At 36.6% G+C, this 24,502-nt stretch overlaps 1 protein-coding gene across 8 annotated transcripts in view; it reads left to right on the forward strand.

Annotated features, from left to right (window-relative positions):
• The window catches only part of STXBP5 (syntaxin binding protein 5), a 103,517-nt gene that overhangs the window by 21,499 nt on the left and 57,516 nt on the right, over positions 1-24,502 (forward strand). For all 8 annotated transcript variants that reach the window (XM_041469757.1, XM_041469756.1, XM_041469755.1 and 5 more), the window contains 5 exons: positions 6,641-6,722; positions 7,516-7,616; positions 19,326-19,460; positions 20,591-20,654; positions 23,001-23,084. In XM_041469757.1, coding sequence (XP_041325691.1) covers positions 6,641-6,722; positions 7,516-7,616; positions 19,326-19,460; positions 20,591-20,654; positions 23,001-23,084 — 466 coding nt within the window. The remainder of the gene's footprint in view (positions 1-6,640; positions 6,723-7,515; positions 7,617-19,325; positions 19,461-20,590; positions 20,655-23,000; positions 23,085-24,502) is intronic.

The following is a 24,502-nucleotide window of genomic DNA, read 5'->3' on the forward strand; positions in this document are numbered from 1 at the left end:
CAAAAATATGTAATTATTTCCTGGATTTATTCTTACATATGCAGCCTTTGTAAAAACTTTACGGAATTAGCAGTTACCACTTTTTTTTGGTTTTTTTTTTTTTTTTTTATCCTATTTGCATTTGTACTGCTCGATTACACCTTGTTCCAATGAACGATTGCCTCTCACTGGCAGCTCTGAGAAAATTCCACCAAATACAGCCTTTACAGAAAATTTGCAGGCACTTTTTATAGCTGCTTGGGAAATGTATTTGTGCACAGTTGTGTAAACAACTTTGACGTTTAAGAAGTGCTTTGACCCCTGTCTGTTGTTGTTAGAAAGCGGATTGTACTTAAGTTATTGCTCCCTATCAGTTTACATGAAAACTAGTTCAGTCATTGTTTAATTTTAGAATACAAAACTCATACAAATTGAGGCAAAAAAGTGTGTTTGTGCTTTAAAATTGCTACAACTACCTTTATACAAAAACCACTTAAACTTTTACTGAGATCTATAGACTTTGGTATTTTTCAAAACAGAACTCCTTTTTACTCTATCAGTCTGAGATTTTCTTTGCAAGTAAACATGGAATCATTTGGCTTGTAGTGTTTAAAGGAGCTGAGCATTGTTCTATAAACAAAGTGAATACTTAAGGAAGCTGATCTGTACTTATGTAGGAATGAACATTATTGGTAGCTGATTTGGAAGTTGAGAAATTCAGCTTCCAGCCAGTTGTTTAGTCACCACTTCACTGGAAGTTTTAAAGCTGCAATAGCAAACAGCAGTAGTAGTTTGCTATACCCTGTTAAACTACTATGATATTTGTTATAGGATCTAACATCAATTTTTTAAATGTTGTACCTGTTACTGCCATCACAATAGGGCAAATTATGTGTTGTCTTCTTTGGTAGTACATGGATGAGAAAGGTCAAAGTGTATTTTCTAGACAGTGTTTGACTGTAGTAGTTTCTGAATCTTTGAATAACTCTCTTGCTAAATAACTCTGTCTTGACAGATTGTTCTTTCAGATGGTTGTGTAGATTATGTATGTGAAAGTAATAGCACTCACTAGATTTGATGAGATACAGTGACACTTTTTTTTTTAAATGATTCAGGGTCTAATTAAGTGTAAAACTGATACACATTCATGACTGTAGTAAAATATGCAGGTATATTATGTGGTCCTGGAGAGCTGTATGCTGTGGAGTGGTATGTATAAGAATACACTGTGCAATCTACTGGTTTTAATGTTTTGTATGCAATTCAAATCAGTGGTTTGTGTCTTTCTCTAGCCAATGATCTTTTTTGTCAAAATTTTCAAATGTTTAAGTACTGTTAGGTGTTACAGCTGTAGTTTTGAGAAGTATCTAGGAATGAATATTAAAAGCTGCTACAGTTTCAGATTTGTCTTAATACTTGTGAGCAATTGTAACAGTGACAAATCTGATACCTGGTCTCTTTTTGCTGTATTATCAAGACTTTTTATCACAGTGTAATAAAAAAAGATGTCAATATCTGTGTGGTGATAGTTTGGAAAATTATTTAAATTAGAAATGTGTGTGTATACCTTAGGGTAACAAGCCCCCTGAGCTGAAATTCAGGGACAGGAAGCAGAATAGCCTCCCTGTAATCCAGGATGAAGTAGTCAGTGACTCGCTGAGCCATTTAGGCACCCAAAAGTCTGTGGGACTGGATGGGAATAATCCAGGTGTGCCAAGGGATCTGGTGGAAGAGCGCACACAGCTGCTCTCCATCATTTGCCATTGCTCCTGGCTACCCAGGAAGGTCGACTGGAGGTTGGCCAATGTGGCATCCATCCACGAGAAGGGCCAGAAGAAGGATCTGGAGATCTGCAGGCCTGTTAGCCTGACCTTGCTGTCCAGGAAGTTTCTGGAACAGGTTATCTTGAGTTTGATCACATGGCACTTAAGCCAAGGGGTCAAGCCCAGCCAGCCTGGTTTAGGAAACTGGGTGGCATGCATGAGGGGCAAGACTGTGGATGGTGCCTACCTAGACTTTAGTAAAGCCTTTGACTGTTTCCCGCAGCATTCTTCTGGAGAAACTGACTGCCCATGGGTTGGACAGGTGCACTCTTTGCTGGGTTAAAAACTGCCTGGGTGGCCAGACTGGAGGGTGGTGGTGAATGGTGTTGTATCCAGTTGGTGTTCAGTCACAAGTGCTCAGGGCTCAGTGTTGGGGCCAGTTCTGTTTAAAATCTTTACTCTTGATCTGGATGAGGAGATCAGGTGCACCCTCAGGAAGTTCACAGATGACACTAAGTTGGATGGGAATGCAGGTCTGGTGGAGGGTGGGAAGGCTCTGCAGAGGGATCTGGACCGAATGGATCTATGTACTGAAGCCAGTGCTATGAGGTTCAACAAGGCCGAGTGCCAGGGCTTGCACTTCAATCACAACAGCCCCGTGCAACGCTGAAGGCTTGGGGAAAAGTGGCTGGAAAGCTGGGAAAGGATCTGTGGATGCTTTTTGGCAGTCAATTGAGCATCAGGCAGTGTGTGGCCAGGAAGACCAGTGACATCCTGGCCTGTATCAGCAACAGTGTGGCCAGCAGGGCCAGGGCAGTATTGTCCCCCTGCACCCAGCACTGGTGAGGTCACACCTCGAGTGCTGGGCCCCTCACTAGAGGAAGGGCAATGAGGTGATGGAGTGTGTCCAGAGCAGGACTTGTCCTCAAGTGCTGTGGGGAGCAGCTGAGGGAGCTTGGAGTGTTTAGCCTGGAGAAAAGGAGGTTCAGGGTCCTAGGAGACCCTACCATTCTCTACAACTGCCTGGAAGGAGGCTGTAGCTAGGTGGGAATCAGCCTCTTCTCCCAGGCAACTGATGACAGGACAAGAGAACGTAGCCTCAAGCTGTGCCAGGGGAGGTTTAGTTTTGATATCATGAAAAATTCTATCATGGAAAAGGTTTTTAAACATTGGAATGGGCTTCCCAGGGAGGCAGTGGTGTCACCATCCCTGGAGGATGGTTCAGGAAAAGACTGGACGTGGCACTTAGTGCCATACTCTAGTTGATAAGGTGGTGATTGGTCGAAGGTTGGACTTGGTTAACGTAGAGGTCTTTTTAAATCTAAATGTTTTGTGATGTTTTGATGACTGCCTTATGCTATGGGTTGAATTGATAAATACATGTTTTGGACTGTCTCGTACTTCAGATGGGTCAACCACAGGTGAAGAAGTCATCCCTAGTAGTCCCTAGGTCTACTTAAAAAAAACCAAAAAACAAAAAAACCTGGTGGTCTCTGACTTTCTTAAACATTCTGGAATTAATTTTTACTTTCAATTGTGATTTCTAACGGCAGATGTGCACTGAGTTGCTACTGTGTAGCTAAGCTATAAATAGTAATAGTAATAACTTTAAAAAAGAGTATTTTGAGGAGACAACTTGCATATTGCTGAAAGAAGTGCTTGAAGTGTAAGCTTAGGTCTGAAGCTTGTTTGAAAAAATACCTTTAGGAAATGTTGCTATTTCTCATAAATGAAAGTGAATTTAGTCATATGTGATATTAAATTAAGGTCATACTGTGATTTCCTTGTGTGTTACCTGCACTTCTAGCAGTTATTGAAAATGAGCACTAATGCTAGGACATGAGCATGTTCTCTTTTTCTTCTCTCAGGCACAGCTGTTGTCTCTTGTTTTCACAAAACATATGCAGTGAAGGCACTGAAATGCTAGTGTTTTTCAGGGTTAATTTCTAAATGGCAATGGGGAACATGGAAGCAATATTCAACGGTACAGTTTAGAAGCTATTAATTTATCCAATTTGTTAATATTTTGAATCGGGGATGAAGCATGAATAGTAGAATGAGCTGCTTGGAATTGAAGGAGCATGGATGGGTCTTTGATTAGAAAACTGCTCAGAGCAGAGTATTTCCTTTAGAGCTACCCAAGGTCTTTGGCAGAGTTTTTCCTGTCTACAAAATTAAAATGCTTTGCTCATCTTGTCATTATTCATTATAATTTTTGCCTGTTTGGGAACGACAATGTAGTAGATGATCACTGCTTAGTACAGTGAGCTCTCTTGCCTAAAGCACACATGCACAAGTGCAGCGGATTTGGGCAAACTGCATTCCCTGGGCTGCTGCCTCTTTTGTGTGGTTGAGAAATGCTTCACATGTACTGAAGCAGGCATGTATTATCCTTCTACAGTCAGCCTTTGTGACGTGCTTTTTCAATTCAGCACACCCCGCAAAACTGGGAGGCTTTGCATTGCTTTAGAAAAGAAGATTAATGCTGGTTAGGAGGATGATATTAATTTGAGATGAGAAGAATAATTTTAGCTACTAGGTGAAAAAGTGAAGATGACATAATCCTTGAGTAAAGGAACTAAATAAGACTAGCTGCAAGGACTGTTGTTTTTTGGGTTTTTTTTAATTACAGCGAGTGCTGTAGAGGAGGCCAAACTATTTTCAAATCTGTTTGTGAGTTTTCCACTAATTTGTTGAAGACAGATTTGCTCTGAATATTTAAATCTTGTGTAATCTTACTCCCAGTGCTGCATATATAAATGTGGAAGAATTTTTTAAGGAAACACTGAAATATTCTTAATAATGAAATTTTTACTGACTAGTTGTAACAGTACTTCCAGAAATATTAGCATCAGAAGTGCTTGCAGAAAGCATCCGAGGAATAGAATTTGAAGGAAGAACTTGAGCAGTCTATGGACTTATGTTTTTCTGGGTCATATTCCTCTTATTTTGAAGCAAGGTAGCTGTAGAGTCTTAATTCCAAATAAACTCCAGGTTTACAAGCAAGGTTTGCATTTAATTATGTTGGAAAATCTTGTTCCAGGGAGGGGCTGAGAAACTCTTTTATTAGAGAACTACCTGTGTCAGTGAAGATAAGCAAGCTTTAAAATTTAATTCCTGTAAGCATTTGAATTTCATATTTGAAAATTATTTTTGTCTTCTTGTGCAAATAATTATTAATTCAAGCGAATGCAGATGGATGAGCAAGGCCGAAGGCAGTCGGCTCTGAAACCTATGTTATTTCTTGTGGGTTTTTTCAGTCTGGCAATTTGTGTAGTCAATCTATAGTTAATGTAAAAGCAATGACTTTACATTAAAAGTATTCTGAATTTGTGTAGGAAGGTACCGTTTATGGGGACAACACCCCCTCCGCTCTTTTTGTTTTTCAAGCTATAAACTGTGACTGGAATACAGATAACTTCTTTGTAAAAAAACTTATTGATAAGAAGGTAAAATAAAAGCAAAAAAACAGGTGAGGCTCGCTGATTCTTTAAGTCCTTCCATGGCAGAACAAAATTAAATTACTAATTCTGTTTGGAGAAGAAAGCTGGTATTAAGTTTGGTGGATTATTCAACATCTGTCTAGTGCATTTCTCACCACTTAGCTGGATGTTATGCAGATTTATTAGTCTAGAAGAATGTGATTCAAGTTGAAAAGCTGAATTATAGCAGTGTGGTGAAGCAGACTTCTCCCTGCTGTTGTACTTTTTTACTTTACCAGCTTAGAGGCTGAGCAGGAGATGTGTTTGAGTTTTGATTTGCATGCAGGCTAATAGTCTTTTCAGCCTTCCAACTGTCTGTAGCATGAATGTGCATGTTTTTTGAGAATGCACATGTTATCCACTTAGGTTTTGGTCAGCAGTTTCTCAGTAAATGGAAAGCTGCAGAATGGGTGAGAATTGTACTGTTTTATTAATTTTTAGCATATACTGAGAGAAAAAGTTGTGCATCCATTCCCTGTTTTGCATAAAGCTTTGGAATAATTTCTTTTCTTCTGAAAGCTAAGGTGCTTCTTTAAAACAAGAATCTTCAGCGCTGACAAATTATAGTCCAGAAACCCTGGGCGTACAATGATTGTGAATTACTGACCAGTTTGCTTAATTCCTCTCTTATTTCTGCTCGATCTCCTAGATATTGGAGAACTTAATTTTGTATCAGAAGCAGGTGCATAACCACATTTAAAATGCAGAATGTTTGCAACTAAGAAATTAGTTCAGTATGGAGAAGTGAAAGAATCTGTTTTGCTGCAGCTTCCAGCAATATTCGTTATGGAAGTATAGGCCTGATTTATGTGTGAGAGTGAAAATGAGCAAGCTTTTGCTATCTCATAGTTGGTGTGAATCCAGGAAGTCTTGATACAGATATCCTGAAAATTTACATTATACATAATTTCCCATTGACTCCTCCATATTTTGACTACTGATCTTCTCATTTCTGTCACAGCAGATTTTTTTTTAATGTGCCTTGCATTTTTCAGGTCTTTCATCCTTAAGTAATGTTTAAAGGGAGAGAAAGATCCTTTGGCATTTGAAAAATTTGAAATTTGAAAAACTTCTTTAATTCTAGTCCTGATATTTAACATTGTTAAAATAACTGCTTCATCATTCTTCAGTTTCCTTGTGATGAATAATCCCTTATGTCTCTGTAAGTTAAGCAGTTATACATAATTTTTTATATTTCAAAGTAGGCCTTTTGATTTCTTTGTGTCACTTTGGGCATTTGTAAATTACTGTTTTGGTAACTATTCAACTCTGTGTGGTTAGATATGTTGAGTGCACTAACTAAAAGCAGGATGTTAGCCTGTGTGAACGTGGTATTAGTGAAAGTGAAAATGTTGGTTATGCTGTGTGGTTTGTTTGTTATATGCAACAATTATTCCTTAATGGTAATAATTCCAGCTTTGGTCGGCCAGGAGTTGAATGCTACTGTCAACATGACAGTGGAGCTGCAGTAATCCAACTTCAGTTCCTGATTAATGAGGTTAGTAAAATGATTTATGTGTAATTCAGAGAAGATATGGAGCACATTTTCATTAATTTTTCATTAGGCAAGCATTAAAATTAGCTGATAAAAATGATGTAGTACAAATAGCAAACTGTAATAACAATTATAAATAAAAAAAGTTTTTTAGTTTTGGAAAATGCTTGACTAACTCCTGAAAATATCTTTGTCACTAGAGTACTTTTTTGCTATAAGCAAGAACTAGGAATATCTTTTCATGTCCTTGAACATTGCAAGTTATCTCTGGAAGTGGTGAAGTACTTTTTTTCAATAGTACTACCAGTTTCAGTAGGTAGTTAATTTTATTTTCATCGAGTTACTGTCTTAGACTTGAACTGGATAATGTTGCCTCAGTTTCAGATGTGTGTTTCTATGGATGTAGCAGCTGAGATCTGACAGCAGTGCTGTTCTTGAGCTAGGGACAGGTTTTTAGAGGGATCTCGCTAGCTTTGACAGCACACCGATATTAGCAGTTCATTGCCTGATTTCTCTGCAGAGATGGGCACGAGTAAACTGATGAGCACACACTGGAAAAAGCTACTTCCCCATCACCTCTCAGTATAGCACTGAACCAAATATGACTGAGCTGAACATGTGATCACATCACTTATCTCATTCCTACTACTTAGAACTTAGCTGTGCTATGGTGCCGATGCACATGCTTATGTAATTTTTTCATCCTGATAATAGATATGTAATGTATTTCCACTGTGATGCTACACTGTTCTAGGGCTGTGAAAACAAGTTGACTAAAATGTTTTTGTTCTCCTAGGGAGCTCTTGTGAGTGCCTTGGCTGATGACACCTTGCACCTGTGGAACTTGCGCCAGAAGAGGCCGGCTATACTTCATTCACTCAAATTTAACCGGGAACGGTAGGGACTGGTCATTGTTGCAGTGCCCCTTAGCATCACACTACGTGCTACTGTAAGATCAGATCTTACTGATGCAGTCCAAGTCATAACTTGGTACATAATTGAAACTGGACTTACACTGGGTTTGAGGTTCAATCTGTTAGGCCCCAGAGTAGTTGTGAATAAGACACACTAGTGACCTAAACTGAGATGCCTTTTCTATCACTTTATGTGTTGCATTGCTGAACATCAATTTTCATATCTTTACAATGTGGAGGGACAGAATAATTTGAATATGTATGTCTTCAGAGGAATTTTGGAACAAGAGAAAGTGTGTGCACCAACAAGGCAACCAGGAAAACTGGTTCAATTTTTTACCTGTAATTTTTTACCTGGAGTTTTTTCTCCCTTGATGATAAAGCAAAATTCTGCAGTGTTAGAGCTCTTGTTTGTATCAGAGTAGCTGAATACCACTTGTATTTTGAGTAAAAATTTTTGTACTCAAGTAATAGAATTGTAAGCAAGCTAGAGAGATATTTAAGATTAAATTTCTAAAAGTCAGTTGACTAAATTTCTGAAAAGCGTGTCCTTTGTTTTAAAAGCAAGTACTCCTTCCCTTTTAGGAGGTATTCCTTCTTTTCCAGTATATGTAAAGTCTCAGCTGGAATGCTGTGTTTGCTTCTCAACAGTATGCATTAGACATGGACTGCTTGGGGAGCTCAGAGGATGCTAGCAAGAACACAGAATAATCTGACACTTGTATTTCTTTTGAATAGGACAGGAGGTAATAATTTTAAGTAATAGATAGCAATAGAAAAAGTTAAATACTTATGTAATACCTTCTAATGTAGTGTCATGCCAAGTTCTAAACAAACTTTTTGGTGGGTGAAATGGTAATCTTGTAGTTTTAAAGAGCAGGTTATGAACAAATTTGTCAGGAACAACACAAATGCAGATTACTGGGGTTTCTTTGGTAAAGGATTAAGTAATTCCAAGTCCCTTTTGAAATTGTTTCTATGATCACTATGCATAAAATCTGACCAGGGCCTGTAGGAATAGGACAAGGGGTAATGACTTTAAAGTGAAAGAGGGTAGATTGAGATTGGATATTGAAAGAAATTCAGTGGTGAGACACTCTAAGTGCTTGCCCAGAAAAGTATTGGGTGCCTCATTCCTGGAAGTGTTCTAGAAGGGGATGGATGGGGCTTTGCCCAACTATCTATTGAAAGATGTCCCTGCCCACAGCAAGTGAGTTGGACTAGGTGTTCTTTAATGACCCCTTCAGGCCCAGACAATTCTATGCTTCTGAACTGTTATACAGAAAACAGGAAGCTTTGTTGACTGAGGCAAATTCTTTGCCCCAAAGGAGTGGCAGTGTTCCTTTATGGAGCATAGAAGTCAAGTGGAGGGAAATGCAATTTATAACTAATTTAATGAGGATTGTCCAAGTGTAAGAGATATAGTAGTGTGTCCAAACTGAATATTCTACTTCTCCCTTCATTTTTTTAGTGACTTTTCTCTTACTTGTAGTGTCTGCTTAAGTGTCAGTGTAAAAGTGGGATTTGTATCCTGAAACCCCACTTAAACATGGGCTTCTAACTAATGCTCTAAAACAGGTATCTGATTTTGATTGTGTGTAAATCTGTTGTAGGCTGGGTTAGAGTTTTAGATGTGTGGTATCTTTAGTTAAGCAAAGTGGAAGTTTTAAACTATCCTTTTTTCTGTAAATGTAACGATGTCAGTAGCAAAATCCATCACAGGGAGTTGAGTGGGGGTAGAAAGAAGTCTCGGTCACTGATGTTGCTTTAGTGGTTGACTTAGTTACTAATCCTGTCTTGCCAAGTCAGGTAATGAGAGCACCATAGCTACCATGAATGGTGTGAGCATAGCTTGAGACAGGGGCTTATTCTTCTAGCAATTTTAATTTTAAAACATCTATTATAATAACATATGCAGTTAGCCAGAACACTTAAGATTCCCAGATCTGTACCTTGTCATAGCTACTTAGGTCATGCTGGATTCCCAGATCTGGGAATCTTAAGTGTTCTGGCTAAAAACTACTATTTAAAAACAACAAGGTTTTTATATATTCTGTTTTCTTTTGACTAGTTTATAAAATACAACTTTATAAAATAGTGTGTAATTTCATTACAAGATAAATACTTCGATTTGAACTTGAACTGCAAAAAATTCACTGTTGAATAATTATAAATAGGGGCCTTTATAATACTTAGTTCTTTGTAATTCATCATAGCTAATACTTTGAATATCCTGTATGAATCTGAAGTAAATGGGCTTTTCTTTGGTCAGTTTTGTGCTGTATGTTAACAACTAAGTTTATTGAGAAGAGTGTTCGTGATGTAAATTAGTTATGCACAGTCCATTCTGTCAGGCCTTTCTGGAAATGTGTCAGGGGGCTTTGGAGGTCTTTGGTGGTTTTAATCCCACCCTCTAGTTCATGTCCACTTCCTGCCACTCATTCCTGAGTGTTGTGTTCTTTCTAAAGGAAAAGTGCCTCTCTATCTCCACTTGACCCTCCTTCTCCTGCCAAATCTTGTTCTTTCTCATGGTGTGTTAATACCAATAGTCCTTGGATTTACCAGCAATTCTTGTCTGTTAGTAATAACAGTCCTTGGCTGGCTCCACAGCCATCCAGTTATCTGTGTTTGAGACATACACATTAGCCCCTTATCTTCTGGGAATCAAGAGCTCAAAGGGATCTCACTGTGGACTGCTGTTTATAGGGTTGTTAGACAATGGGCTTTAATACACATTAGCCCCTTACAATCAAGAGCTCAAAAAGGTCTCACTTTGGACACTGTTTATAGGGTAGCAAGAGAGTGGGCTTTACTTGTAGTAATTTTCCATTCTGGCCAATTTGGTAACTTTCTTTGACTGTTCAACAATAAAAATATTATTCCACTTGTGTTGTTATTGAAAAAAAAAATCCAAGGCTATTTGTTAAAAGCAGATGTTCATTAGACTCTTTTTAGTTCCTGGGAACAGACAGTGTTCCTGATAAGCTCAAAGGGAGTTTAGTCCAAGTGCAGTTCATCGAGGCTGAGTCTTGATGAGCATTTCTCAGAGAAATCAGCGTCCTGGGTGGCAGAGGCATGCAGCACCACAACCCATACCACGACTAAAGTCAGCTCCTCTCAGCCTCTACATTCTCAAGTCATGAAGCTGTTATAAAACTAATTAATAAAAATTTTAAAGTACTTTTTGTTGTGGGATTAAGATCTGTTCATAAGGATAACTAACTTCTCAAATGGGACTTATTTGAAGTATTTTGTGCACTACAACACAGCCTTATAACTGTCTTCTCTGATACTTTGTCAGTTTATGAAGGGACATTAGGTAACTTGGAACTCATTGTATGACTGAAGCAATGATTGTAGTGGCATCAGTATTTGTTCTAGAACTCTGTTGAGGCGAAGGTTTGAAATTATTTAACTCATTTGGTTTATTTGGAAGTGTGTTGAAATTGCAGAAAAGCAGTATTTGTGTCCTATTTAACAGGAGTTGAACTTTAAACTGTCACAGGCAAATTTCTATTCAGATTTTGCTTCTAAATAACTATTTCATATGTAAGGTTTAGATTTATCTAAAAACTTGTCTTTAACGTAAAAAGCTAACTGTACCAGTTAGCTACTGAGATGAAAGCATTTTCTTAGTCTTTAAAACTATTCTTTAACTGTGTTTAAAAAAACACTAATTAAAAAAATCAAGTGATAAGGCTATGACTTCATTCATTAATTCTGTAGTCTTCTGGCACAGCCTTTTAACAGCTCTGCATTTAGTCACGTGGAAGAACTACTGCCCAATGTCTAACAACACAATTGCTAGATTTCATATTTGTTTATCCTGTTGGTAATTGAATTTTGTTGCCTCACTTTCAGGTGTTTTAAACATCTTAAGATACAAACCCCAGAGCTAACTCGTTTATAAATGCTTCTGTTATGTGTTTACATGTTTTGCAAACTTACCTGAAAAGTTGAGTTTTAAATCTATAAATTATTTCAGAATGCAGTCTCTAGTATATGACAGGAAAGTGATATGAATTCTTGCTTTTTTACTCATGAATTTTACGAACAGGGAGTGGTGAGAAAGAGTTGATTCTTTTCAATGTAATTCTGATCCATTACAGGCTTTGTTATGATAAGTGGACAATGTCTTTGGGTGACTTACATCAACCTTAGATTTGAACAAAACACTTCTTTTAAAGCAGTGGCCAAGAGTCCTGAAAGATGCTGCTTTCTCTTGGATCATTAGATTTGTGAATAATCTGTAGATAACAGACTGACTATTAATGGATTCATAGCTCCTGACTGCCTTTTGTAACAGTGATGGTTATTAATTTGAAGCAAGTCTTCTGAAGCAGGAATTGGTGAGGTTTTACATGTCTGACAAATCAGTTAGCTGAAGTTACTGACAGATGTCAGAGGCTCAGTGCAAAACAAACTAATTCAAGATTTTTAGCCTTTTGTTTGCTGCATTTGTGGAGGTTCTGCAGCTGCTTTATGTTCTAGTTGCCAAACAAGGGTTAGGAGGTAGTAGATCAACGTCATGCTTGGCCAGTGTTCCTTGCCTGTGGGAAGCGGTGTGTAGGGGCCAGGACAAAAATGCAAAACGATGTGGAACAGTTGTTTGTGTGACTTGTCATGTAAAAGTGTCTAAATACTACCTCTTTTCAGCATGCATACTTCAGTGTGTGAACTTAATATCTCAGGTTTTGTACATCTCTAAGATGACTTCAGTTGATCACTGTCTATTTCCTTTGCCATCTACATATCTGTGTATAGGTATCTTAAACACAATGTTGTTGTGTGTTAACAAGTAATGCAAGATTCATGTCAAACTCACTTTAACTCGGTAGTAAATATAAATGTAGTGAATAAGAGTAGTTAAAACATCTTATTAGAGTAAATATTGAAAGCATGTTGTGAGATACATACATATGTAACTAATCTGGCTTTAGTTGCCTGCCATGCAGAAACTGTTAAACTTGATGCTGATCTGAGGTGTGAAAAGTCAAACATGCATCACTAACTAGCCAGGGACTTTGACGGATCCTGTTTGAGAGGGTGGAGTGACAGACTAACTTGATGGAAAAAAGAAAAAGTAGCATGAGATGACAAATTTGAGGACCGTTTTCCAGCCCCTTTGCCGAAGCAAACCAGCTTTGTATGCAAGTATGAAAAATTTGTTTCATTTTCCAAGACTTACATCCTTCCTGAGTTGACATTCCCTGTTTGAATGCCAAAAGAAGGTTTTGGCTTACTTTATGATAAGTCACAAAGCAAGAATGGCATAAAAGTAGAACTGAGTGTTTTGTGCAAGTGCTCTGCATATCGATCTCTGAATGCCTTGATAGCAGTTTAATTTTTAATATGTCAACTTCTGTGCTGTGGGATTTAAATAGTTTTCCTCAACATGAAACTGCATAATTCAGAGTTAGAAAATTATGCTGAAAATATCTTTGGCTTTGTATCCTGCTGTAAACAGCAGCTTTAGCATAGTGTTTGGAACACTGTCTATGGAGAGTGGAAAATCCCACTTGTATTTACTTATTAATAATAAGATTTTAAACTTCTGTTGGCACATATGTTACCTTGTTCGATACTGTAACTTTGTACTCAGCCTGTGCCTTAGCAGACTTGGGAGTTTTCTTTCACCTTGAATCTATAAACTGACCAATTCTGCCCCTTTTTGATAACAGAAGGATATACAGGTTGTCTTGCCTACGCGAGCAGGTGGTGATGTTTACACCATGACATTGTTTATGGGGTATTGGTTCATTTTTCACACATAGCTAAGTTTTTGGGTTGGGGTTTGTTTTCTTTTTTTCACACTTTTTAAAGTGACTTTCTTCAGAGTGAGAGGCAATGATCTCTGGGTCTCCTTGCCTTGATGGTGTCATGTAAAGCCTTTTACTTAGTGAGCTTAAAATTTTAACTCAGTGGTGATTCACTAGGGCATGTAATTAGAAGGAATTTGATCTTGTTTCAAGAAACTAGCAGAAGAAAATTAACATATTGGCTGTCTGGGTTTGTTATATATGTGAATGTTTCTTTCACAAGGATCAAATTGCTTTGAAAAGTGTTTCCTTGAGGCCATGCATGCATGTAGAGTCAGTGTGGTTGATGGAACGCAGTTGCATCATCTGCCTTCTTCTGCCTTTAACACTGAGGCAAACCCAAAATGCTGAGCCCTGTCACTCGGAAAGTTCAAATTTGGAGAAACAGTTTTTAAATTGCCTCGGTTGCCCTGTTAGCTATACTTTTCACACTGACTTTCACAGTGATATGAGGCATATAATGGCCAACTGCCACGTTCTTGGGCAGAATTGGACCTGTAGTCTTTAAGTTCTGCCTAAATGACAGGCTCCATCAGTGATGAGAATAATTTTTCTGCCTCGTGTGATAGGGCTACATCTCTGATATAGCCTTTTTTTCTGCAGTTCGAGTTTGTGACTCCCTACATGCCTTTTGAGGCAACTGATTCGAAAACCAAGAGAATTTTTTGGTAGTGAAAGAAATTAGACAAAACACTCAAAAAATCTGAAACTTTCTTACCGCTGATGAAATACCCTGCACTATATATTTGTGAACTCCTCTTGGTGTGTCTGACATGCTAATGGTCTGGTTACTTTTTGTGTCATCCCAAGGCAGTTGAGTATCTTGCTCTGACATGTGCTTACTCCATCTTGACACCACTGGTGTCCACCACAACTCAGATACTGAGCATAGGTGCTTTTCTGCTGCCTGAAGAGGCAGCAATTCAAGTCAGTGGATTTGGGGAAGCAACATTTGGAGTGCTGTTGAGGGACATAAATGGAATTGAAGTAAATGGTATGGCTGAGGGATATAAATGGAATAGTTCAGTTCCTATTGCATTTGCCCACATGTTCTTTTGGTGGGAGATTTTGGGATACATTGAAGAGCATCTTCTTTGGGATGCATCTTCCTCTGCTTATGCCTTCTGGTCTTTGAGCCTTTTTTTGTATGGGTAGATGTTCTGAGCTTATTGAAGTTATCAGATGAAGAAAAATACCATTTTGCAGCAGTCAGGCGGTATCAAAGCTACTGCTTGCTTCCATCAGAATGTCATTTTGACACAGGCTTTTGACTTAAAGCCCATGGAGGACTTTGACAAGTGTCCATGGATTTGGAGTCTTCACTAACATCAGAATTAAACTTCTCAGCTTCCGAATTTTACGTGGTGCTATCTCATACATGAAAGGTTGAGGATAAAAGTGTGCAATATACAGCTTTGATAGCTTAATCTTTTGCTTTTATTTTGCCTATACAGTAATGATCTGAGCAGCTGTGTGCTTACAGTTACTGCACACCTATAATGATAGCCTGAGGCACTAGAAATAATTTAGTGACTTAACAATAAAACCTGTTATCAGTGTTTGTCATACTTCAAAGTATTTGTCACTGTGCTTTGTTAAAGCAGTGAAAAATTCTGAGGAATGTATAATGCTTCATAATGCAGTAGACTGGGAAAAGGTAAAGATTAATTTAGAAGGATTTTTGCTGTCATAATAATACAGTCAAGTTAACAGCCTGTCATTTTTCCTTAGTATTTCCTCTTAAAAAACTAATTCTTTGAATAATGTATTAATTTAATGAGTTGTGTTCTTTAATATTTCTGTAATTAAATTCCTGTAGGAAGTATTATCACTTGCTGAATTATATTGTTTTGATATATGTTGTGAAACAGCAGCAATTAAGATTTTTTTTAATATCTTTGACAGATTATCAGTAAAGATACATGGCAGTTAAGAAAGGGAATCCTTTCAGCAGGTTAACAAAAAACTTATTTAAGAATCTCCTGTCATTTCTAAGACTCTCCCATAAGCAATATCCTAAATTACTTTTAATTAGTGTAAGAAGAGTAAATATTTTATCATTGTTTTTCCCTGTGGGTGTGTCACTTGCTTTTCTGTATATAATTTTGTTTTCTTGAACTATTGGTTCAACTTTTACAAATTCATCTTGCAAGAAAGAAAAATCTTGGGTTTGTACTTTTTTTTTTTTTTTTTTGAGGGGTGGGGAGGGAGCAGCTTTGCAGATATGTGTGTGGTGAGGATGAAGGTTTTGTGCTTACAGTAAATTACAGCTACAGGAGAATTTAAAACTACCCTGACTGCTTTGGGGTTGTATAACAGTGCCTCATTTTAGTGGTGATGTTAGTTTATACTAAAATCTTACTGTAGATTTCACGTTGAAGAAATAAATCTCCTTAAAGCATTTTTTTTTCCCTATAAAGGGATCTTTCTCTTTGTGAAGATATGGGAAAGTGAAATATTTGAAATGACGTGCTGTGCCCTGTACTGGTTTGTGCTAAAACTTTGGTCTGTTTCACAAAATGTAGTACACTTACTGAGGGAGCTGAAATTGCCTTGGAGACAACATGAGGGATCTGCTGTGCCACAAAAGAGCTGCCTGCAAAAGCCTGCTTTCTGTGACTGCTGGCTCCAACAATCCCAGGCTGTCGCTTTAGATCTACAAAACTGGACGATTTTAAACCATAGATGCTTCTATTTTGGTATATTTGGGCAGAATGGCTTGCTACAGAAGAAAAGTATGGCAGTCTGCTTTTGACTGCTACATTGTTTTCAGGCTGTTGGGGTTTGTGTGCAAGAAAGACAAGTACAACATTTTTTCATCTGTAGCCTTTTTGATATGTTCTCAACAATTGATTACGTTTTCCACTTTTATGTATATATCCATTCACAAATGGTAGGGAGAGAGGGAGAAGACTGCTTGAGTTGTAGAAATGGCTAGAGGATTATATGTCCAATTCTGCTACTGTTGATCTTAAAATACATTGTGGATGAAATACATTCTAATCTTGCAGCAAAAAGATAGAAAGAAAATTTTTTTCTGAAAGAAAAATCTGAATTTTTCAGAACCAAAAAATGCTGTCCGTGGCCAAGTGTCAAATAAGCGGGTATTGCATCACTACCAAGAAGAGTCTAACCTTTTGTTTCCGTCCTCCAAAAGGAGTTTGAATCCCTTCAATCGTCAGTCCAATTCTCAGCAGAGCTAACAAGGCTGCTCGGGCCATTCAGATGGTCCTAGCTTCACTGATTTTTAGTTTTTAAGAGGGCTGTAACATCTCTGAAGTGGTTTAAAGTATACACAGCTTAAGGTGAAGCATTAATTAGTGAGGAGGGAAGCTCAGTGCATGAACATTGATGTTGGAAATATTATTCTTTAATTTTTTTAAATAAATGCAGTTATCTGAAATGAGTCATCAAGTCAAAATATAGTGGAGTTTCTGAAAGTTGGAAGACATACAGTTTGTCTATTAAGAAAATAAAATAGTAATTTTTTTTTAATTTGCAAATGGAGTAACTACATTCAGAGAGGAATGTCGGTTCTTATAGCAAGATCAGCATGCCATTCCTTTTGGATTTAACTAGTTTTTCTGTGAAATAAAAGATCTAGGAGTATTTTCTAGTTTATAGGAAAATCACACAAGTCTGTAGAAGAATGGTAAAATACTTCGAAGCATAAAATTAAGAACTCTGTTATGTGCCTTTTCTTTCAGTTTTAAATTCTTTTCAACCTCCTGCCTTTGAGAGTTTGTAAATATTTTGTGAAGCTATTTGCTCTCTTTGTTTACTATTACCATGGAATCACTTTATTGTTTGCTAACTCTTGACAAAATTAATCTCAGTTCCACAAAGCAGACAGTAAATTGAATATCTCTGCATATTCAAGAAGAGTATCAAAAATATTGAGGAGCTTCTTTAAATGTTACCCTTGGGCTATAATAGTCAAGACTGGAGACCAAACTTTTATTTTTGCCCACTTTAAATGATGTGAAATAGATTGGTCTTCATAACGAAAGTGTTGGACAATTGTAATTAACAATATTAACTTGCTAATCAAGACAAGCCTACAACCCTGCTACTGATTATTTTTTTTTCTGGCTGCTGGGCCATGGTTTTGGATCCAACTGATGTGGTTGCCAGCTGCTTCTGGCATGTGGAGTGCTGGCACAAAAAGCCGCTTGTGCTGTTGCAGAGTGCTGAAGGTTTATGTTTATCTTTGCATACAGTAAGTGCCTGCCTAGGAAGAATGTGTACCAATGTATGTAATTTAACTCCCATCAAAATCCTTTTTTTTTTAAAGGATTTGGGGAAATACAAGTTTTCAACCTGTGGTGGTTGCAGATTAGTGTGCTTTGTTAAATGTGCTACAATCTCTGCAAGTTGAGTTGGAAGGGCATTTTAAATCACATATGTAGTATTTTTTTTCTGTCAAACATCAATGAAAAAGTTAATGCAGTCTTTTATTTTGGCAGAAATATTCAAGGACAAGAAATTGAGTTGGAAAGCAGATAGATTAGTATTTGCTTGAGCAAAGTCCATTTCCTAATTAGGGAGAAATAAGTGAAAAAAACCCCCAAGATCCAGGGGTATCTGGATCTGAATCCAGGGGTATCTGGACCTGAATCTAGGTAGTATCACTACAGAAGTTTTAACTTTTGAAATCTGCAGTGCAAATTAGCATCTCTTCAGCCACAGCAATTTCTCTCTTTGCTGCTGTTAGCTTTTCCTTTCAGCTCAAGTTGGTGTGCGTATGCAGCATCTAATGCAGAGGATCTAAAGCTGTTCTTTGCATAAATACTTAACAGGCTTGTGAAGTGATGCATGGATTTGGCAATAAGCAACCCAATTGGGAGAAAACAAGAACATGAAAAATTGTGAAGCTAAGGATTAGAGCTGACAGAACAAATTCTTGTTAAATAATTGTTTTACCTTATCACTAAAGCATTTCTGAAAGCCCAAGTTCGATAGCTAAGTTATTTGGCAATTTCTTTCAATGTCAGACCCTGTCACATTAAAATGGTTTCGAGTTTCTAGAAAGTTTCTAGACTCCAATTTCGAGTTAGCATTCCGTCAGTTTGTACAAACATGATTTCCTTATCTTGAAGAAATAGTCAACAGTAATCAGGACCCAAGGGTGCAGAAATAATCAGGTTTTCAAATGCTAGTATTTGGGCAGGAGCCACAGTCAAGGAGGAGTCCTCTGCTGGTACATACATTTCTTAGCTGTTAACTCTTGTGCAGGTACACCTTTCTAGCAGAAGGAAACACTAAAAGGCAGAAAATTAAAACATGATTGAAGTAAAGCTACAGCCTGAAATTTAAACTACTTTTAAAATTACTTTTATAATTGTTTAGGATTATTCTAGGGTTTGCTCTTTAGGCATTAATTTGGATTACATGTGAACTTACTTGTCCTGAGTCATATCTTTTGTCTCTCCTTACTTGAATTCAGCCTTATCTGCATAGGAAAATGTATAAAATCCTTTGTTATTTAAAACTTGAAAGCAGATAGATTCCAAAGGGAGATTTAGAGACTATAAGAGTATTGTATTTTAAGTTTGACATGACAGCAATCAAATGCATTCAATAATCTTTAAAGGTGACTGTAATTTCCTTCTTTTTTTTTTTTTAATGATTTATGAGTTTTAGAATATCTTGCTTTCTGGTTTTTTTGCTCAGCCTAAGGTTCTACTTTGTCTGTTCATCTCTTACTTTGGTCACGTACTCACTTTTCTACTTTACCTCAAACTTGTCTTTTATAATTCTGTTTGCCTGTTGCCTTATTTCTACCTTTTGATAGCACAGACCTTGCAATGTAGGATATCAAAAAGACATAAAAGACATTTCTTTAATTCCTTTTTGGTGGCTTTCTCTTTCAGGATAACATTTTGTCACCTGCCTTTCCAAAGCAAATGGCTATATGTGGGCACTGAAAGAGGAAACATTCACATTGTCAATGTGGAATCATTTACTCTCTCAGGCTATGTCATCATGTGGAATAAAGCCATTGAACTGTGAGTTTAACCAATTTTTGTCTGTGGAGGGGAAGGAACAGCAACGTCCCAGATGTTGTTAACATCAGTTGCAGGAAAATCATTGTTCTCTAGAGAGGCCTCCATGTTCATCTTACTGCACTACGTACGCTGTCAAAGTACATGGTCATGTAGATACTTTTATTTTTAAGAATGTGAAGTGCTAATGTTAATATATGTTCCTGCCATTTAGCAGTATTTTATCATAGTTCCTGGGATAGACATGGAAATAGACAAAATAGACAATATCAAAATAGATGTAAAAAAAATCTATGTGTGGGGATAAAACAGAAGAAAAAAATAATATACGTTAAAATATGGTGTGGCTGGTACTTGGACAGACATGTCACTTCTACAGTTGGGGATTAAAGACCAAAGTGTAAAGATAATGCATTTTTTTAAGAGGGCTCATATATTCTGAATTGGAAGTGACTTTCTGAAATGTGAATTTAAATAGGTCTGTTCTAAGACCAAAGCACACTTTATAGCTATTGTCACTGCATCTCCTTTTTTCAGTGTTAAAGTTGTGTGTACAAATACAGTGGTTTGTGGGGGAAAGATGTAGTTGTGTGCTGCTCTTTCTTGTGCTGGTGTTTTTTTCCCCAGTGTATCTTCTTTCCAAAATACATGAAGTCCATCACTTGCCAAAGGGTGTTGAAGCAAACACAGCTCTGTATTAGTCCATCTTCTTAAATAGCAAGAAGTCCGCATAAAGAGTTAATTCTGTGTTATTGTAACAATGACCATCTTGTGCAGTTTACGAATAATGGCAAAATCTATATGCCAGTGTAAAAGTAAACATTTTATCCTACAGTGTCAATTCTGTAACAACAGATGTTAAGATAAAATGTTTAAAGTTAATGGTAATTTTTTTTTTGTTGATAGGCAATGAATTAGTCTTTCCTTAAGATAGAAACTAAGTGTCTACAGACACAGCATTTGTGTGCTTGAAGATAAAAGTAAAAGTAACTCCATTTTGAAATGTCATAACTTGCTTACATAGAGGCTGTATCTACAGAATCTGTTTTAGTAGAAATTGCTTCAAATCATTTTGAGATACCATTTAGGGCAGGGGCATTAATTTTTTTTTAATGGGCATATTTCTTTTTTAGGTCATCCAAATCTCACCCAGGACCTGTTGTCCACATTAGTGACAATCCAATGGATGAAGGAAAGGTAAGATATTTTAAAGACTTTTCAATACATTATTTTCAAAGCAAGACTCTTTCAAAGTATAGATACCACTGCTATTTAAGGAAGGATTAAGTATATGAAGACAACAAAGGTTTTAGGTCTTTGTTGTAAGTAACTTAAAGTTACTTCTTTGAAAGTAACATAAAGCCAAGTGCAGACATGAGTGTAGGATACATTACTGGAATGAATCATCTTGTAATTTGAAAACAGAGATAAAGATGATTAGCTGCAAAACTTTTGGAAATAAAAGCAAAGACTTTTACTTCTGGTGATAAAAATTAAGATGTTACAAAAAAACAAATCAATCATAACTAGATTGCTTAAGTGTGATGGAAATTAATTCCACTTTATCATGCTCTTGTGTATTATTTCACAACTTTAAAATGCTTATTTATGTAGCATATTTATATAGAATACCATCTACTTTGTCTTTAGATTAACTAATCTGAGACAGGGTTTTGTGGAATTTGACATCCAACTCATACTTCCCTATTAGGCCATTTATTATAATCACTAGGTGCTGTTTGCTGATGAAACTGGCCTACAGAAAAGCAAACCAAAACATGTGAGAAAGATCTATGTATTAGACTTGTATTTTCATTGTTATGAGATAGTATTAACATAATCATCTGTTCATCTTAGAAGTTTTACAGTGCATGTGCTTGAAGCAAGACAGGAGTCCTTGTCCTATGGCATACCATTTTGCTTACTGGTGTTCTACATATGCTGGAGAAATATTTTTTGTCTACTTTGTGTTTTTCAGTCAGTAGTAGATTAAATTGGAGGGGGAATGATCCCATTGTCTTAGCAGTGGTTTGAAAGCTTTAGCTAGTTATCAGCTTGTATCCTTAATACCTGAGGTTTCAGTCCAGCAGAGAATTTAATTAGTAGAGGTTTTTTCATTGATATGATGCTCTCTGCAATAAGTGCATAACTAATGGGTTTCTCTGTAAAATTAGGTTTGAATCACATTCCAGCCTTACGGACTCTAACATATGAATGCAATGAAGCTGTTCTAATTTCAGGAAATACAAATGATCCATTTATTTTTATGTATTCCACCCCACTCTAATATTGTCAGTTAAAGTTTAAAAATTACTGGTTTTATTCATCAGGCTATAAATCAGTGTTTTGAAATCTTGACCTTATACTTTTCTAATTTCTCATAAGCAAAACATTACTAAAAAAACCCCATGTAGTTACAAAAATCCCCCGTGTATACACTTTTAAAATTTGTTCATGCTTTTAGCTTTCTAATCACAGTGTTTTTTAAATGTTTTAAGTTAAAATAGAAAAACTATAATATATGGCATATGATAGGCAAGACTATTTTTAATATACATAATGTTAATGGGAAAAATTGTATATTCACTTTTACTAGATCAAACATATCTAATATTGATGATATTTTAGTGCTGTATAGCACTGAAAGAGATGAAATATTTTATTTGTAAGCCTGTAGGAGAGCTGTTATTTTTGTACTGGAGACAACTGTGTACCTTGAAAATCTTAACATGCTGAAAAGACTATCCAGGCAAAACCTCTAGGTGTGGCACTAGATTGTTACTACTCCCTTATGTTGGACATGGTTTGTTTCTTTTTTTTCTATTAAGGGAAGTAGCTCTTCAGATAGGAGACCAAAACACTTAGATGTTCAACAATGAGTTAGACCAACTATTATGAACAATTTGAGTCTTCACTCCCTGCAGAAAAGGTTTAAACTTGGTTCTTGTAAAAAGATTGTTTGGGAAATTATCTAGTTTAGTTTATCTAGCTTTCCTCCTATGAACAAATAATGTTTTTGGGGTTCCTTCAGACAGTTATTTCAATTGTGATTAACTTCTGGAGAAACCTCATAGTACATAGTTTCTTTATAGACAATGAATTCTTACTGAGAACTTCAGGGGGAATACTGTGTTCTTCCAGCAAATTTAATCAGAACAAATTGCAATGAGGAAAACGCACAATAAAGTTCTCCTTTTCAACACCCCTTATTTTCACTCAGGGTGGAATACACATAGCAAGGGTCAATATAGATCTTTCTGCAACTCAAAGTGATTTCCAAGGAAACTTCAGAAGGATACTTTCATTTTTTTCTAATGTTGCATGAATGCCCATTATATTTTCTAGAACTTGAGGACAATAAGTACAAAGTAAAAACCTTTCTAATGCTGAGGCCTTTGCCTCTTTAATTTTTGTTTTTATAACTACTTGCTGTTACTATATCTACTATTGTGCTGTGTATCCTTTGGGACAAGAAACTCAGGCATTGCAAATAATATCATTTTGATTTTCCTTATAAAGAATTAATGTGTCTTCTTGATGCAGCTTCTGATTGGCTTTGAATCTGGGACGGTGGTATTATGGGACCTGAAGTCAAAGAAGGCAGATTACAGATATACACATGATGAGGTAATATTTTTCATCTGCATTACTTACTCTGAGGCTATAATTCACTACTCAAATAGTGACTTTTATTATTTTTTAATCTCCTGCTTATGTCACCAGTGGATCAATAAGTAGGTCTCTTTGAAATTGCAAGTACTAGAAATTTTCTCTAAAAGAGCAGTAGGGCTTGGATAATAAACTTCAGACCAAATAACTTCACTGAGTTTAAATTTGTAAAGTAATGAATGGTGGCATGAATTGGATTTCTTCACTAAGCTTTTAGATCTTATTTCTGTTAATGGTGTGACTTTCACTTGTGTTAAGGGCTTAAATTGAAACAAGATGGTTTAGCAATTTCTGTAATTTGGAATCTCTCACATATTCTGGGAACAGCGAGATAAAAGGGCAGGGGAAGAAGCCACTAAATAAATAGTCTCACTAGAACATTTCTCTAACCATCTTTTCTCTGTAGAATAAGATCATGATCAATGCTCTTTGAAATTAGACTGGGGGAGGTTTAAAAAAACAATGGCATTAGGTGCCATTCATTTCTTGAAAACTTGATTCTTGAGAGAACTGACTGTTTGAACAACTGAGATTACGAAAAATGAGTCAGAATAATATACAAGTTGATGTAATTCATTTAAAATAATATAAAATTGGTCTTGATTACATTTTGCTGACTGTAAAATGGCCTTGTCATTGTTCAGTACCAGCTTTAGGGTGTTTGTGGAGGGAGGGGGGCAGGGTTGTTGAGTTTTTTGGTGGCAGTTCTGGCTCAGTACTTGTATGTATTCTACCAATCAAGAGTTTGCTTGGAGGAGGAGGCTCTGAAGTAGTCTAAGCCTTAGATCATCAAAAATGTCCATTTAAGCCCCAGAGTGTGTTATGCTAAGAACAATTTTTCTCTCTTCTGTTTTCATTGCATGAACCTAATTAATTCCCTTTATCTTTTTTTAAATATAAATTTACTCATGTCTTTATTATCTTTTTCTTCCTAGACCTCTTACTTGTGCTCTTCTCTAACTTTTTTAACCATTCTATCTTGTCTTTGTTTTGTAAAACAGAAACACAGCAGCATAGTATATATGAAGATGTGGGCACATTGGATTTATCATATGGAATAATTGTCCTTGGCCTTGCTTTCTTTTTCTCTTGATCTTGATATTGTATTAGCCTTTTGATGCTGCAAGCATAAAGCAGATGCTTCCTTGAAACAACCAACTATAAAACCAGTGACTTGTTCTTCAGGTGTTACCTGCCAGGTCAATGTCCTAACATTTAGGCATTATTTTTCGTTGACATGGCTGGACAGTAAAAATTAAAGTCTTTCTGCAGTTTTTCACTGAAATCCTGATTTCTGCTTTGAGTGTGGTTTGGTACTGTCAGCAGACTTTACCATCTTAATATTGTTGTTCTAATTTTCCAAGTTGCTTATGAAT

Source organism: Pyrgilauda ruficollis, unplaced genomic scaffold (genome assembly GCF_017590135.1).
Source record: "Pyrgilauda ruficollis isolate IOZ18807 unplaced genomic scaffold, ASM1759013v1 scaffold24, whole genome shotgun sequence".
NCBI classification, from domain to species: Eukaryota; Metazoa; Chordata; class Aves; order Passeriformes; family Passeridae; genus Pyrgilauda; species Pyrgilauda ruficollis.